The following is a 17,275-nucleotide window of genomic DNA, read 5'->3' as shown; positions in this document are numbered from 1 at the left end:
TTTGCAAGGTATTCTGATTAATTATTTTGCCTCCACGTTTCCCTGATTGCCTGCGAGCTTCTCCTCCTGTCCATATGGTAATCTCTCTAATGTGCGACAGAGAGTCGCGTGGTTATGAAGAAATCGTTAGCCTACTTTTACAAAAAAAAAACTGCTTCTACGGGCCCATAACATAAGCTACATGGTAAAGGAGCATTTTATACATTGTCGTGTTTCTTTAGGAATAAATAATTGGACAAATGGAGTCTTCAAACGCCTCAGATGTAAAGTTATTCGCTGTCAAAGTGACGCCTTAATGAATGGGAGTCAATGGGAATGATGTTCTGCTACAAGTTGGTGGCACCCGGCCGGCTTCAACTTCTGGTCAATGGATTACCCCCCTGATTGAGTACAAACACACATATTGCTACCTCTATGAGTTCTGTCCGGAGGTTGATGGTGTGGAGCCAGTCTGTGAGGTGTGGGTAAGAGTCCAGCACCAGCGGTCGCTCACTCTCTGGAACACTCTGCTTCCACTCCAACTGTTTACTGATGTACTTCACCAGCTTCACCTGTAGATGGCAATCACACACAGACTGATGTAACAACTCATTTGAGACTCACTGATCATGTAATATATCTGTTTGCTTTTTCAAATGACACCATCTGTCCTATAATTAGTTTTTATTCCTTAAAACATAAAGAAATTAACTTTTCTTATTTATTTCATATGAAGCCCTGTGGATTGAAATCCTTGGAGAATGACTTCAGACATTAAAACAGGGCAAAAAGAAAAAAAAAATGTCATGCTACATTTCACGTTTCACAGAACTTCAGAGAAAAAGAGCTGTTTCAAACTGACTAATCAGATGCCACAGAAGATTGAAATAAGTACGTCAATGAGGGACAAGCAGCATATGATAATTGAGCATAAGCATTTTTCTGTAAACCTTCACGTCCGCAAGCGAGCGTTGCACGCGGAATGCAAAGAGAGAACAGTGCAAAGGAAATCCCCATGTGTGACTTCATTGTAAAAGGGTGGGTGATGAAAGTGTGTGTGTCGTGTCAGTTAAATAACCAACTACAGTGGCATGCACACAAACACTGTACACAAGCTCACCATGTTTTCTTGTACAGTTCAAATACCAGCCAGTGCTCCCTCCGGTCATTATCTTATCATAAGAACAACAAGCAAATGATGTTCAAGGCTTACTGGACAAAGAAAGACGATTCAGACGGTGCTCTCCCTTTGTTGCCGTAACGCTCTCACTGCAATAAACAGTGCAGTCTATAAATAGACGCTGGGAGGTTATCATGGCAAGGGAGTCTGGACTCTTTCTCACAGGGGCGTCTGTTCTGCCACTATGGCAACCCTGGCTGGAACACACTTGGGTCCCATGTGACATCATGGAGCAGCAAGACACTGCGGTCCACAGGTTAACAGAAACCACCTCACACCTGCCTCTCAGACAACCACAGCTGCAACTGTGCTCATAAAGAAGAGCTCGTTTCACTGACTAAAAAGGTCACTTGAAAATAAAAAGGTTACTTTAGGTAAAATTTGTTAAAAGACTTGGCCCCATAAGATGTTTGGTGGTGCTTCTTTCTTATTCACTTCATTGACTACAGACTGCATGAACTGAAACAATATTACTCCCCTTTTGCATATATATATATATATATATATATATATATATCCCCATAGCTGTAGTCAAGCTAAAACTGTAAATATAGATATAACAAAAGCTATATATAGAAACTGCTAAAGCTGTAAATATAGATATAATTACATATATATATATGAAGAGTTCAGATGCAAAAGCCTCTAAATGCCATTTGAAATTTTCTTCTTTAATGATGATTTTTATCAAACTTATATATTTAAGTTCAGTTATTTCACTTAAATAACAATTAATAGGTAATTATCATTGCCATTTAAGTGAAATCACTGAACTTAAATATACAAGCTTGATAAAAATGATCATTAAAGAAGAAAATTTCAAATGGCACTTAGAGGCTTTTGCATCTGAACTCTTCATATATATATATATATATATAATACTTTTTGTAAGTTTGTCAGTAAGATTTCTTTTCAGAAATAAAATGATACTTATAATTAGCAAGGATGCATTATATTGACCAAATGTGTGCTCTTCTTAACTTGCTATTCAACAAAGAATTCTGAAAATAACACTGATATTAAGAAGAATGTTATGAATGTTTTTGAGCAGAGAATCAGTATATTGGAATGATATCTGAAGGATCGTTTGACAATGAAGACTGGGGTAATGATGCTGAAAATACAGCTTTGATAATTTAGGAATAAATTTCATGTATATTTACATAGAAACCTGATATTTTCAAACTATAAAATTTACAGTGTTTTACTGTATTTCTGATCAAATAAATTGAGACTTGGTGAGCACGAGACTCAAAAAACAAAACTTAAAAAAAAAAATAATGCAGAGTATATGTACAAATATGATAAACCAATAACAAATGTCATTACACAATGTGCAGATTAATATTTGCTCACAAACGCCCAGAATGAAGGAAGTTATAAAACATCACACTATAGCAAATGAAAACAATATAGTATATATACATTACAAAAAGTGGTATTTTCCTCAATATTTTTTTTAATTGCGTCAATTTATTTATAACTATTTGCATGAAATTAACCCTCCTCGCTTGTGTAGAGGACAAAAATTACCTTTTTTTTTCTTCAAATTTTATTTATGGAATGTTATGATCCCTTTATTACTTGTTAACCATTTGTTGAGAATGCATGAAAATGAATTTTCCAACTTAAACTGTCCTAAATATTGAATGCGTTGGAGTTGGGACTTAAAGTAAAAAATAAAATTAAAAAAAGTTATTTGTTAAAAGTTTATTATGAAAATTCACAAAATAATATTTTAACATTTCATGTGAAATATTTATTTTCCAAAACATGATTTACTGTGACAAAATCAAAACCTTACTTTTAGAAAGATTTTGTTTAGCTGCAGTACCAAAAGTTTTCACTAGATAAAATTAATCTCCCAATCATTTCCAATGCGGTCATTTTTGACTGCGAACAATACAAGTGTGACTAGTAGTAGTGTGTGTGTGTGTGTGAGTGTGTTTGCATAAAGTGCCAAAACCTTTAGCACCAGAGGGTTAAAGGGATACTATGCAGTTTTTCTAGCGTAACTGAACAGCTTCAGAGTTATTGAAATGGTTATATGACTTCTTTCAGGTTAAATGGTGGCCGTCTCGCCCCTCTCTGATGCCTTTGAGCGGAAAATCTCACTTGCAACTTTGGTCCGGCGGGCCGCTCAGGAAGTATCGCGTGATATCAGCTCCCGAGAATATTCCTTTACGGCACTTCACACACACGCCCTCATCCAGGACACAGTGGATACTAGCCACGGATACAGTGTTCTGTTGTGACGCGCACAGTCTTCACATGACAAATTAAACTCAATGCAACACGTCAGGCCAGACAGCTAACGGTTGAAATGGGTCCTGCAGTCCAAATTCACGCGGATGAGGACGTGTAACAGAAAATAGTGCAACTGCCAATGGATAGCATAAGTTGATCAGCTAATGTAAAGTCTACATTTGCAATGTTTTTATTACAGAGAATCGTTTTTTGGCAACCCAGGGTGTCGAAATACTATTTGGTAATTTGGCAGTGTGGGCGGGATCACAAAGACCAAAACAAAAACAGACATTCAGACACGGAACACTCATTCCAACATCATTGCTTTTCAGAGAACCAAATATTTTTTTAAATCTCTGCAAACATATCAAACACATTTTTTTGCTACAAAAAACTACATACAGCCCCTTTAATGTCTTAAATTGAACATGCTACCTACTAGATACCCACATATTTTTTCAGATGTTTCCGATTTACCTGACCTTCAACATAAAAAAGCAAATAGTCAAAACTGTCAAAATTTTAGCCTTTGTCTAATAAGAGTGATAAGGCTGGCAGACTGTGTCGTCAAGCAGGGAAAGAGGAAGTACACAAGCCATTAATGAGAACTGCAAGTGTGTGAGAAAAATTCTAACCGTTTCTAGATTTCACACACTGTTACACATTAAAATTTTTTTTATCAAAACTCACAATCTGTCTAAAGATCACCACAGAGAAATACACTCTGTAGTCTAGGTCACTGAGATAAATCAGCCTGCACCTGTAGCCCAGCAACCAGCCACCTGTGCAGATGATGAGCTCTTTCCATTCGCATCTCTATATAAGGTCACAGCACTCTGGAAGAACGCATCTGCAGTATTGGAGCGCCTTACTGGTTGTTAATTCCACAGAGACACGACAGCAATGGATGGCTTTATGTATGAGCGTATTATCACCTCACCCTTGCAACACTGCCAAGATAGCATGTAGCACAGTCTTCAAAAGAGGACCAGTGTATCATTAAAGTTTCAAGAGGTCTATAGCATTCTGAGAGGGTGCGCTGGCTCTTTTCTCAAGGTACTATGTGAGAATGCCCCCAAGCTGATTTGATGCATCGGTCGGCCACGAGCGAACCTCAAACACAACAAGGTGTTAGCTTCCACCAGACACAGCCTGGCACAATGTGCAGGAGTATGCCTGTATTCAATGACGCCTGTATCTCTCCTCTCATCTGCCGTCTCCATTACACCTCTCAAGGGGAGGCTGGCGTATGGGGCAGGGGGGACCTGCTTAACTAAAGTGTCTGCGTGAGACCTGAGAGGATAAGTTGAGAATCTTTTGTGACATTCAAAAACAGCCGTGCTCGCAAGAGAGGCTCGTAGATGCAAAGCAAGAGGTAAGAGACACAATCCACATGATAAGGTGGTGTCTGTTACGAATGTTATTAAAGAGTACGTTGGAAATCAATAGTTTAGCAAGTGATTTCATCATTATGGTTCCTGGCAAAACAGTGCAACAGTCATTTCAGGAAGAGGAGTGTTTCTGGCATGAGTGTGGACTGTGGATGGAGAAAGACACATGATTAGATGATGTAATTTCCACGTCTTTTGTGTCGGCATGCACTCATTATTGCGAATTCACTTCATTTCATCAAATTTGACAAACTTTGTATAAAGAAGTGCTACGGTTGTACCAGATGATAAGGTAACTGTAGACCGTAGTGGAGTGATGTGGATCCCGTTACACACTGTGTCACCAATACAAACAACTCCGCTCCTTTGGTTTCTGACAATAACATAAAGGCATATGGGATGATGAATGCTATGTTTAAACAATCCTGCTAGCTCTAAAATCATGATAGGTCTATTAATCACTTGAGTAGCGCAACGTGGGCAACCACAAATCTTTGTCCCAATGATGACAGAATTCAAAATCAAAAAGAGAATAAAAACAATGTTTAATAGAAAAGTATACATGTATATAAATAAAAGGCAAGCAAGCACACACAAAAAGTGAATAAAAACGGAGGCATTAGTCAATAAAGTGCAAGGGTGTGTGGAACGTCATAAGACACGAGAAAAGAGAAAGGGGGAAAAAGCTGTTGAAAAACCACATGGGGATTTCCTGATGTGAACAAACATTAGCCGGTTGAGAGGTCTATGCTTCACCGCACCTAATGGGCCTCGCAGCGATGTGTTAACTTTCCATCCATAGAAACAAAGAGCAAATGAGCCTTAAAAAGCCTTTGATGAGCTCTCACGCTACATGCATTTCCTAGAAATCAAAACTGAGAGGCTAAGGAGTTGTGATTCTACAAAATGTGTTTTTCCCAAATCTCTTCAGTCAATTATGGGGTCTATTAAATAAAAGAGCATCATCTAGGAAAATCACTCAACTACTATAAGCACTGCCCTGGTGCAGAAACAGGGTTTATGAGCTCACATCCAACAATGTGGCAATCCCTTTCCCCATCCACTGCAAATTTAATGATTCTGCAATAAGCCACAGGCCTGTACTCAATGTAATTGGCCCAAAATGGTTCTTGCAGGTGGTAATTTAAAAGAAAATCAGGAAGGTGTGTGTGTCACAAGTCAGCATACTTTACAGGTTAAACAATTTTGCAGTTTGTTAAATATGGGGCATCCAAAGTAACAGCCCACAGCTTGTCTATTGAAATATATTAGGCTAGATATGGCCTGCCATGCATAATTTACAAATTAATCCATTGAAATTTTAAAACAAGGTGACAGCACTAGATTTTAGGGCAGGTGTAGCAGTAAACCACGAGTCACAACTTGACAATTTGAAAACTGATTAGTGCAATTATTTAAGAAACATACATAATGTTAAGAAACATTAAATGTGACAAAAGCAGAACGAAACAGCATTAGCCTACTCGTTTGAACGGCACAGCACATGGCTGGACCATTTATTAGCTCTGCCCAAATGAACACTTACTGACCGGACGGGCTCGATCACACAATCACTAAACAGAGATCCAGTCAGGAGCACAGTTCTCTCAGAATATTTGTTACAAACCACAAATATCTTGGTTATTTAAACTAGTTTAGCCAGATGAAACGGTGCTCACATTCTCAATAACAGTGACGTGGAAAACAGGACAACAATACAGTTATACAGCCCGTTCTCATCCCAAGACGTCACCTAACTGACGCTTTTGACCATATGTCAACATCCGACGTTTCAGGGCACCCTTTAACGTCAGTTAGATGACGCTATCTAACCCTAACCCTACCCCAGACCTAAACCTACCCGCGTCATAACTGACGCTAAAGGTAAAGCCACAAATCAGCAACATTTACCATGGATTTGCTGTAGTAACACTAACTGTAACCATGGTATTGTAGCAGAAATGTGGGAATATTCATATCGCATTTTATTATATTATTATTGTAGACATAGTAATGAAATATAGCCTTCCCCAAAAACCAAAAATTTGGGTTATAAGCAAGCAGTTTTGTGCACTTTGTATTAATACTTAATGTGTTTTGACAAAAACATCATAAAGCCATTATTGATACAACCAAATGGGATACCATATACATACCATAGAGAATACCATAGAAATGGGAGTGAGGGAGAGTGGTTTTACCTCAGTGTTGTCATAGTTTTTTCTATACAAAGAAATTCAATGGGACAAAATACTCATTTGACAGAGTCATACAAGAACAACGTAACAGTTAATGATGACAGGAGTTTCATTTTTTTTGGGCGAATTATTCCTTTTAATATGTTCTGATAAAACATAGATGACACATTATACATGTCCCACAGCAGATATCTCCCACCTTGTCTTAAGATGGGGAGACCCCTTCATTAAAAGTGACGTCATTGCAGCATGCAGGGGCAGCACCAGCACCAAATACCCGCCAACGCGAAGCACAAATCATTAGAATGTTATTGTAGACTACACGTTTTTTTTTTACCACGCTATTATTTAAATCCTGGCGAATAATTAGATAAAATAGATTAGTCTAGTCTAGTAGTGAGATCATTACAAGACCAAAAGTTCTCTTTCTCAGACTACAAATCTTGGACCGATGTAATTTTTAATTTGTTCTTAAACCTCTCAAAACTTGCAAGCCATCAGACTCGCTCAGATTATGAGCCGTCGGTAGATGCTAAAATCGACACTTCGCCCGCTAAAACAACTATGCATGAACACATAAGAAATCCCCCCCAAAAAACAATTTGACAGTTTATTAACCAGCACAAAACAAATAGAAAATGTGACTTCAATGCACAGCACTTCCTGACCAATAAAAAAAACCCTTGCATTTTCACATTTTGAACGTGTAAAACCGATGCATGATTTGCTTCTGAGAACAAACAGTCTTGCAAACTGACAGACTCTGGCCACAGAGTGGTTGTGGCCAGATCTGTATCGAGCGTGGAGAACATTTAGTGATAGCCAGATGGTGTTACTAAAAGACGAAGAAGTGACTCTAACACAAATTTTAGTTGAGGGCCTTACACTTCTCTCAATGTGAAGAAAAAATGTGCAAGATCAAGTGGTATATGTTCACACTTGTTTGCAGACATAAATTGCATGAAACAGATGACAGTTCTGTGCAAAACTAGTTTCAAATGGCCCATAACTCACATGCTAGAATGAGATGCATAATTCAACAGAAAATATATGCATATCTGTGGAGACAAATAGGGAGAGAAAAACAATTTAAATACATGGAACAGCCAAAATGAACTAAAGATGTGCATATTTGCTGACTTTTAAGTCATATTAAGTCAGTCTTCACGATTTGCAGCGACAAAGTTGCGCAATTTCAATGAATGTTGGCAACTAGCACTGGGAAATCCACCTGGGGTGATTTGTTTCCTGATACAATTAAATACAGCAGTCAAGCAGAAATGCCTACCAGTACAATGACTTGGTGACCTCCAGACCACCAATTCGCTGTTAATATGAATGCCTGACTTCTTTACAAGGAGAGAGTGTGGGTCTGCTCCAAGACAGATACGTAACACTCATTGGTTTGTTTGGGTTATTGTGTAACACATGGTTGTAGGACATCTGCTAGTGTCCAGGTCAGCATCTGTTCTCCTTACTAGATCAAACAAGAACCTATAAGGATTTTCTATTGTTCCACAATCAAGACGGATAAAAGAGATGTCAAAATGCAAACTGCTTGTCTTCTCCAATATCAATAAACACACACAGTTCAGTTTATTCTGAGTGCTTGATGTAACCCTACTCCTAATGCAATTCAGCCTGTCAGTTGCAGGCTTATTGTTCAAGCGGGGAGAGGGAAGAATGCATTGCCTGGACTTTCCACTACTTTTGTTCTTCGGCCCTTTGTTGGATGCTCTCGGTCTATGCTAAAGTGCTTAGTGGACTTGTGGCATTACAGGGTTGTATGGTGCAGAGTCAGACTCACTTTCGCAAACCATCCCTTGGATTGGGGAATCTTGCTCACTAATCACATGCATGTGAAGTGAGCATACTTGCTAAATATAGGAACAGCCACAATAGCAAACACATAGCAATCTTTCCAAAGACCAGAGAAGACAAACAACTAACCAGAGATTCTCAGCTGCCAGAGAGACAGCCAAGTTCATCCACAGGAATTTAGTGAGATTTACTGACAGGAATCTAAACTATAATTGCCATTTAGCAACATCTCTGTTTTTTGCTTTGAGTATTGGGAAAACAGATCGCCACGGTTATCAAAGTGTGTCCAGAGGAAGAAAACAAAGCCCTGCCCAACTGTTTCGGTCACACTAATTGGGAAATTTTTAAAAAGGCTTTGGAAATTAAATGTATAGTTCACTCAAAAATGAGAATTAGCCATGAAGTCATCCAAGGTGTATATGACATTCTTCTTTCAGACGAATACAATCAGAGTTATATATATAAAAAAATGACCTGGCTCTTCCAAGCTTTATAATGGCAGTGAATGGCTGTTTCTGTTTAGCTGAATGTTGAGGTAGGGGCAAAAATATTCTATCACAATTTTTTTGCAGGAAAATCGCAAATGATTCAAGATATTTTTTTTCACTGTGTCTGAGCAGTAAAGCAAATCTAATTAACCTGTTTGAAAAATGTAGCCTTACAAGGTAACAAAATATGAAAGAATAAAAGAATGATAGACCATTTAGGCCATTGACAATGAGATGTGGTCTGGGAACCACATGTTCATTTTCTCGTATTTGAGACATGGTTTACGAATGCATTGGGTGCTACGAATATCTATCAAATGCGCCTGAACGTAGTGCATAGCCAATCATTTCAATTATACCAGATGACGTATGTAGAGCGAAAAGAAATTAGACTAGGAAGAAGACGATGGGTCAGATATTTATTAGCATTCTAAACTACTTAGAACAATATCTAAGGCTGCATCGAAAGGTAGCTTTGCGTCTGCCGCCATGTTTGATCCATAGGTATAAACAAACTGCTTCGGTGTGTCGCATAGACAACGTCATCGTCTTGCTGCTCCCTCCCCATTCTGATTAGTCCCATCCAGGGGCGCAACTACCCAGTTTCAGAGGGGTATGCAGCAACAATTTTAGCGCCCCCCCCAAAAAAAAATTAAAAAAAATAAATGTAATGTAAGTGTGCTGTGTAATAAGTGAGCTAACAGAAGAAAATAAGTGCAAAATTCTCGTTTTTTAACACAATTAAACTATATCTACTCCACCTTGATGAACCCCCCTAAGAAAACTATAAGCTCCATTGGAACAGCAATACCAGTGTTTCTCACAGGATTTTAGGTAAAACTGTGGACCTCAGTTTCTCTAGGGGGGTTCGGGGGCATGCTCCCCCGTAAGAAAATTTTGTGTTCTGTAATGTTAAATTCAGCAGTCTGGTGCACTTTGAGAGTTCAAAATTGAAAGCTCCAACCCATATTCAGGGTGCAAATTAAACAGAGAAAAATTTGAACCTCTTTTAGTTAGTGTCTGTCTACATTACACTACTAAATAAATAGTTATATTATTAATCCCATGATAGTAGCTATAAAGGCTATTGTAAAACAAAATGCACAGAAAAATAAAGGAAACTTTCATAATTAGTTTTGCACTAATTTCTATACTTGAAAGATATAAGCGCATAATGACGTATTTCATGGGCCAGTGTGTCAGAAAAAAAAAACTAAAGCTGACTTTTTTTGACCAATGCATTACACCAGCACAGCGCTGCCAATTAGCAAAAAACAAAACAAACAACAAACAAATGGGCCGCCGATGTATGAGTTTTGTGGGCCGTTAAGACAAATAAATTAAAAAAGGATGAAATGTATTGGCTGAAAAGCACGTCGGCCCAGCGGGAATCTCCCGGTAGTCCCGATGGCCACCGAGATATAGCCTACATGTGTTGGGATGTCACATTTTAAATCCTACCTGTTGGCTTTCAGCAATGCATGCAGTTATTTAGCTGCTGTCGTATCAATTGACATGCCATCTCCTTTTCTCTCTTTCTTTTTCCATTTTTAGCCCCACAACATTTTGTTTAATCCATCTTTTTCGACGACAACTCGACTACTCGTACCTGCTCGCTCAGAGCTCACGGCGCCCCCGCCCGCTCGCGATATTACCCCCCCCCCCTTCTCCATGAGGGCGCCTACTCTAGCCTAGCTGTTAGTCCTCTAAAGTTTTATATAACAATGAAGGAATGCAGAAATGATTTAGAAACGCACAACGGCAGTTACATATAGAAATACAATATAGCCTACATATTTTTTTTTTTTACCATCGCTTTGGCGCCCCCCATTGTGCTGCGCCCCTATGCGCCGCATATAGCGCATACCCACTTTTTGCGCCACTGGTCCCATCGCTGAGGTGAAAATATGGTCCATGATATCCAGAATGCCTAGCAGCGTGAATAAAATCATGCTGCGCAAAGGCAGTATGGGGAACCCAGGCTACTTAACAGTAGCTGTCAAGTACAAATGTAAAAATAAAATGCTACATAGACTTCAATGTATAAATGATATATATATGCACCGATTCTTATTAAAGCTACTGAAGTTATTCAGTGAAGATCAGGAAGTGATTTTCTCTGTCTTTTGTTGCTTGAGTAACATTGATGACAAAAGGCAGCAAGTATATTTGATAATGCTCTCACGTTAAAACCTTGTGAATCGATCTAATACAGACAAGTATCTATTTTTCTCCAAAATGTTTATGTTCTCAGTTAAAGAGATACTCCACTTTTTTTGGAAATAGGCTCATTTTACAACTCCCTCAAAGTTAAACAGTTCAGTTTTACAATTTTCGAATGTATTCAGCTGATTTTCTGAAATTTAGAAGAATATCAGTAACCAGACAGTTTCTGGTCTCATTGACTTCTATAGTAGGAAAAAATATATACTATGGAAGTCAATGAGACCAGAAACTGTCTGATTACTGATATTATTCTAAATATCAGAAAATTGGCTGAATACATTCAAAAATGGTAAAACTGAACTGTTTAACTCTGGGGATTTGTAAAATGAGCCTATTTCCAAAAAAAGTGGAGTATCCCTTTAAGACATAATCAACTGTGTTTATGTAAACCCAGTGTGTAGACAGTTTAAGCACAATAATACGCACAGACATTTAGTGTTCTCACGCTTCGGCAAGTCTTTAAAACGCATGCAATTTATAAACTTGATTGGGAATCTCTGCAATATCTGTGATGTAAATATACGTCGCTGTACACAGTACGTTAGGATGGAGGTGTCAGAACTGCAACTGATAGAATGCACTGTGAATGTAGCATGATACTACGCTATTTCTTCAAAGCAGATTGAGGAGACATTTGAATCGATCACGATCAAAAATCGTGGTACCACACATCCCTATGTTGAGGTCCAATGTGTGACGGAACAACCACTTCTCCTGAAATCAGAGGTGCCCAATCCTGCTCCTGGAGTGTTACCTTCTTGCCGAGTTTAACTCCTGACACACCGGAACCAGCTATTCTAGGTCTTTAGCATTAAGTAAATGTCCATTGTTGAGGTCCATTTTCTTGCAGAGCTGACCTCCAACCATGGACAGGTGTACTCTGCAAAAAGGTGGCTCACCAGGAGGAGGACTGGATTGAGACTTTGTGAGAGGAATGTGCTTGCTCCCTCTAGCCACAATTTGGTTGCCTCTGGAGATCGGCATCTTCACTGGGTATGCAAATTGTATCCTTGGAGGTCCAGGAAGTGAGCCGATTGGAAATCCTGTGCCATTACCTGGATACTGCAGCGACTCCAGCGATTACCATGTCCCTCACTTTAAGCCGGCCCTTGGGATGTCAAGCCACACTTCAAGGCCTGACCCCATACTGTGTCAGTCTTCACTCAGCCCTCCACAACTGTTCACTGAAAGCTTTTAATGCTGCTTGCAGATCTGGCTACAGAGTTCACACTGGACCTATGTCTCCACAGGTATCAAAAGAGTCATGGCCACCTAGTGTTTCTTGACTTCAAAGTTAACCTTTCTCAACACCAGTGTCACCAGGGTGGTGTACACACCTTACGGACCAAAGGATCCAAACATAAAAAGCAGTTACATAAGCTGATGACATCAACAAGATGGACAAAAAAAAACAAAAAAAAAAAAAACAATCACAAAATTATATATGAGAGGTCAGAAAAACCAACTGCTCACAGTGTCAAAGACGGACACCTTAATAGTGGACCTTGATCACCTCTTCTTTAACCATACAGAGGAGACTAAATGGGATAGTTCACCCAAAACTGAAAAGTCTGTCATCAATTACTCACCCTCAAGATGTACCAAACCTGTATAAATGTTTTGTTCTGCTGTATAACGATATTTATAATTGACTACCATATTGACTACCCCCCATTGACTACCATAGTATTTTTTTTCCTACTATGGTAGTGAATGGGGGGTAGGCGAGATCTGCTTGGTTACAGACACTCTTCCAAACATCTTCCTTTGTGTTCAAGCAGAACAAAGAAATGTATACAGGTTTGAAATAACTTGAGGGTGAGAAAATGATGAAAGAATTTTAATTTGGGGGTGAACAATCCCTTCAAGCTAGTGAAAACTCAACAGCTTCTACAGGTGTGTCACAGAGAGTACCCGAGTTACCTGCCGGATCACTGTCTGGTATGTTAACTGCTCTTTTTTTAGACCAAAAAAACAATAAAAAATCTCCGTGGGTAGTGAAAATAGCTCAGTTCATTAGTGGAACCGGACTTTCAGCTAACAAGGGCTGAACGGGAAGGACCAGAGCATCATTACGGGTCCCATCTCTTTAGTTTCATACCCCTACCATCTGGCTTGAGGCGGCTTGGGGAGTCCGAAACCACTAGACGATGAACTGTTTCTTCCCACAAGTTTTCAGACTATCCAATGACTGACAATCAACAAATGGACTGTCCACCCCCACCCGATGCAGAAATGCAACCCATACTCCTGACTCTGCTTGTTATTGTTCTACCTCAGCACAATCCTTGCCGCATTACAGTCATTGTATGAGCACTAGAATCTGTATACGTTTACATCTGGCAACACTAATCCATCTGACACTGTTTAACACTATATTTTACTTTATATATAGCCCTCTAGGTACTTACTGCTTACTATTTATTGTATATTGCTTGTAATTACAGTTCACTGTGGCCTTGGTCACCACCACACATTATCATACTCTGTCTGTTATATAAATGTTGATGTGGTTTAAAACAACATGCATTTCATTCTCTTTCTTGCACTTGGCTTATAATAATGAAAGTGATAAAAAAGTGACATGACCTTATTTGAACGAGTGTTATTTCTGAATTTAATCATGAGAAAAACTCGAAGCGCCTCCCTAAGACTACACAGTCAGTAGATAAGTATCTCCAAAACAAGCACCAAAACCCACCACAGTAACAATTACCTGTCTCTGTGAGAACTAGCATCATAAAATCTTCAAAGTTAGATGGTTTATTTAACGAAGCCTCAAGCCCAACTTGATTATTTAAAAGTTTGAGTCTGCAAGTATGAATATCTAAGAGTGAACATGAAAGCCATGTTTTGATTCAGAGAAGAAAGTGCTTGACCTTACTAAGAAGATAAGTTTGTATTCGCGGAAAAGCCACTTGTTAAGGTGTTTCAAAAAATGCAATCATTACTAAAAGTGACTGTTCCACGGGTTCAACCAACTTTGGATTTCAGTTCACATTTGTGGGAGGGGGTTAACCACTGTTAAAAAAATACCTGCGTATGGTTAAAAATAGCATAACTCTGACTTGCTCTTCTAGTTTGCAGAGATAAACTAAACTCAGATAACAGGCTGTTTGACATGATGGAACATATTTTTAGATCAGCTTGAGGACTTTGATTAGTAAACTCCTCTACAATAGACTATTCCATTGCAGTGATTATCATGAGGATGACGATGACAATTATGCTACATGAAAGCATTTACATCATTATTGAAAAATCACATCCAGAAGTTCATAGAGAGATCATAGTACAACTAATCTATTTGAATTAGGCGGCTTAGTCCAAATTTTCTGAAGAGACACAATCCCTTTGATGAACAGATTGAATTTAGACTTTTATTCACATATATAAACATTCATCAACTCACACATCAGTTGTAGTAAACAGAAGCTCACACATGTTCACTTGACGTGCGAGAACCAATGAGGTTCCTTTTTGTGTTGTGCAACACCTTTGAGCTTCCTCAAGAACCAATGAGGTTCATTCATGTTAGGCAGCACCTTTGAGCTTAAGCAAGAACCAATGAGGTTCATTCGTGTTACGCAGCAACTTTAAACTTCAGCAAGAACCAATGAGGTTCATTTGAATTCCGCAGCACCTTTGAACTTCCTCAAGAACCAATGAGGTTCATTCGTGTTACACAGCACCTTTGAGCTTCAGCAAGAACCAATGAGGTTCATTCATGTTAGGCAGCACCTTTGAGCTTCAGCAAGAACCAATGAGGTTAATTCGTGTTACGCAGCACCTTTGAGCTTCAGCAAGAACCAATGAGGTTCATTCGTGTTAGGCAGCACCTTTGAGCTTCAGCAAGAACCAATGAGGTTCATTCATGTTACGCAGCACCTTTGAGCTTCAGCAAGAACCAATGAGGTTCATTCATGTTACGCAACACCTTTGAGCTTCAGCAAGAACCAATGAGGTTCATTCGTGTTAGGCAGCACCTTTGAGCTTCAGCAAGAACCAATGAGGTTCATTCATGTTACGCAACACCTTTGAGCTTCCTCAAGAACCAATGAGGTTCATTCGTGTTACGCAGCACCTTTGAGCTTCAGCAAGAACCAATGAGGTTCATTTGTGTTGCGCAGCACCTTTGAGCTTCACCTTTCAGCTGGTTCAAACTTAATGTTATGAAGCGATGAGAGTCGATGTCATGGACTATTTGTACTCACATGGACTATTTGAAAAATGTTTTTACCACCTTTCTAGGCCTTGAAAGTTGCAATGACATCACTATCAATGGAGGGACAGAAAGCTCTCAGATTTCATCAAAAATATCTTAATTTATGTTCCGAAGATGAACGAAGGTTTTACGGGTTTGGAACGAAATAAGGGTGAGTAATTACTGACAGAATTTTCCTTTTTGGGTGAACTAACCCTTTAAGGGGGTTGGAACGACATGAGGGAGAGTAAATAATGACAGAATTTTTTTTTTTTTTTTTTGAGCGTTCCCTTTAAAGGTTGGTTTGTGGTTGTAAAGCACTGCCTTAAAGCACTATATCATATAAACATTACAATTTTCATGACACATCTTGTCATATGATTACAATATAAAGGAGTGACCCGCTACATGTTATTACTCAAAAGTGCTGTTCATTTCTTCAAGTGCAAAACGTTTCTTCTTCACAATGCACAACATTACACAAGTAAAACTTGACATCAGGATAGGGTAGGCAGATGCAACCTCAATAACGATCTTAAGAACCAGGAAACAATGTGAGCCAAAGGGGGTTTCCATGACCCTAGCATGACGTTATATATTAATAGACAAGAAAAATGATGCTGATTTATGATGGTTTTTGCACCTATAGAGCAAACATTATTTTTAAGACACATCAATAACTATCATTCGTAGTCCGAATCCCACTAGTGTCATGGTACAAACTTGTAAAGTAATAACCTGCAGCCAACCTGGCATGAACAGCACCGAAGCTTGATGTTAAAAGCCACATAGCCTATAGGCAAAAACTGAATCCGTTACCTCAAAAGCGCGTATCTCGTGTTGGGTCAGGTCGTTAGATGCGGCGCACTTGGTCCGGAGCCCCTTCAGACTAGAGATGGAGATCTCGATCAAGTTCTGGATGAGTTTGCACTGGTGAAGCGCGTCCATCCCCGCGTTACTGCCATCGCTCCCGTCCAGATGCTCCTCGTCACTTGCGACCATGTTTCCCCCTTTGCTAGAGACAGTATCCATTCCTCGGCATTGGCACGGGTTTAGGGGCATGAGCGCGAACTACAGCAAACACTAGTCCAAAGACATGTTTATTGTGAGCGCACGTAGACTAAACGGAGGTGACAGTCCTACCCCAAATGAGTATTGTAGCCTAATAGTTCAGAACGCAAGCATACTCCTCAAACATACTCGTGGTCTGGTTTGACAGCAAGACAGAACGCCTTGTCAGCTTGTTCCGCATCAAACGTTGTATGTATATCCCGCGAAGCCCTGAGAGAAGCGCTCACATAAGTTTCACCCCTAGTCAGCTGTTTGATGTAGCGTTTCGTGCTTTGCACTGTGGGAAATGAAGTTTTGTTTACACGCGCGTTCGAAATCACTTACGTAATAGTTTTTTACATAAACGATAAGTTGTTGCTAAGTTATTGCATAGAGTGACATTGTTAAAAGTGCATTATACGTAACTTTCATGTTAATTTTGAATTGTGCAGATCTGTTTTTGTTTTTTTTACATGTGATTATAGTATAAT

At 39.1% G+C, this 17,275-nt stretch overlaps 1 protein-coding gene across 3 annotated transcripts in view; it reads right to left on the bottom strand.

Moving 5' to 3' along the window:
* ksr1b (kinase suppressor of ras 1b) overlaps window positions 1-17,053 on the bottom strand; it is a 43,382-nt gene extending 26,329 nt beyond the window's left edge. Inside the window, exons 1-2 of one of the 3 annotated variants that reach the window (XM_089121130.1) lie at window positions 16,554-17,053; window positions 411-551 (exon numbers count right to left, since the gene is read on the bottom strand). In XM_089121130.1, coding sequence (XP_088977256.1) covers window positions 411-551; window positions 16,554-16,796 — 384 coding nt within the window. In that variant the 5' untranslated portion in view covers window positions 16,797-17,053. The remainder of the gene's footprint in view (window positions 1-410; window positions 552-16,553) is intronic. The other 2 variants (XM_039670790.2, XM_039670791.2) reach the window with 2 other exon arrangements.
* Window positions 17,054-17,275: the final 222 nt, after the last annotated feature.

The sequence above is a fragment of the Pimephales promelas genome, chromosome 16, assembly GCF_988280905.1.
Source record: "Pimephales promelas chromosome 16, fPimPro1.hap1.1, whole genome shotgun sequence".
Classification (NCBI taxonomy): Eukaryota; Metazoa; Chordata; class Actinopteri; order Cypriniformes; family Leuciscidae; genus Pimephales; species Pimephales promelas.
This window is presented reverse-complemented; position numbering and strand designations above follow the sequence as displayed.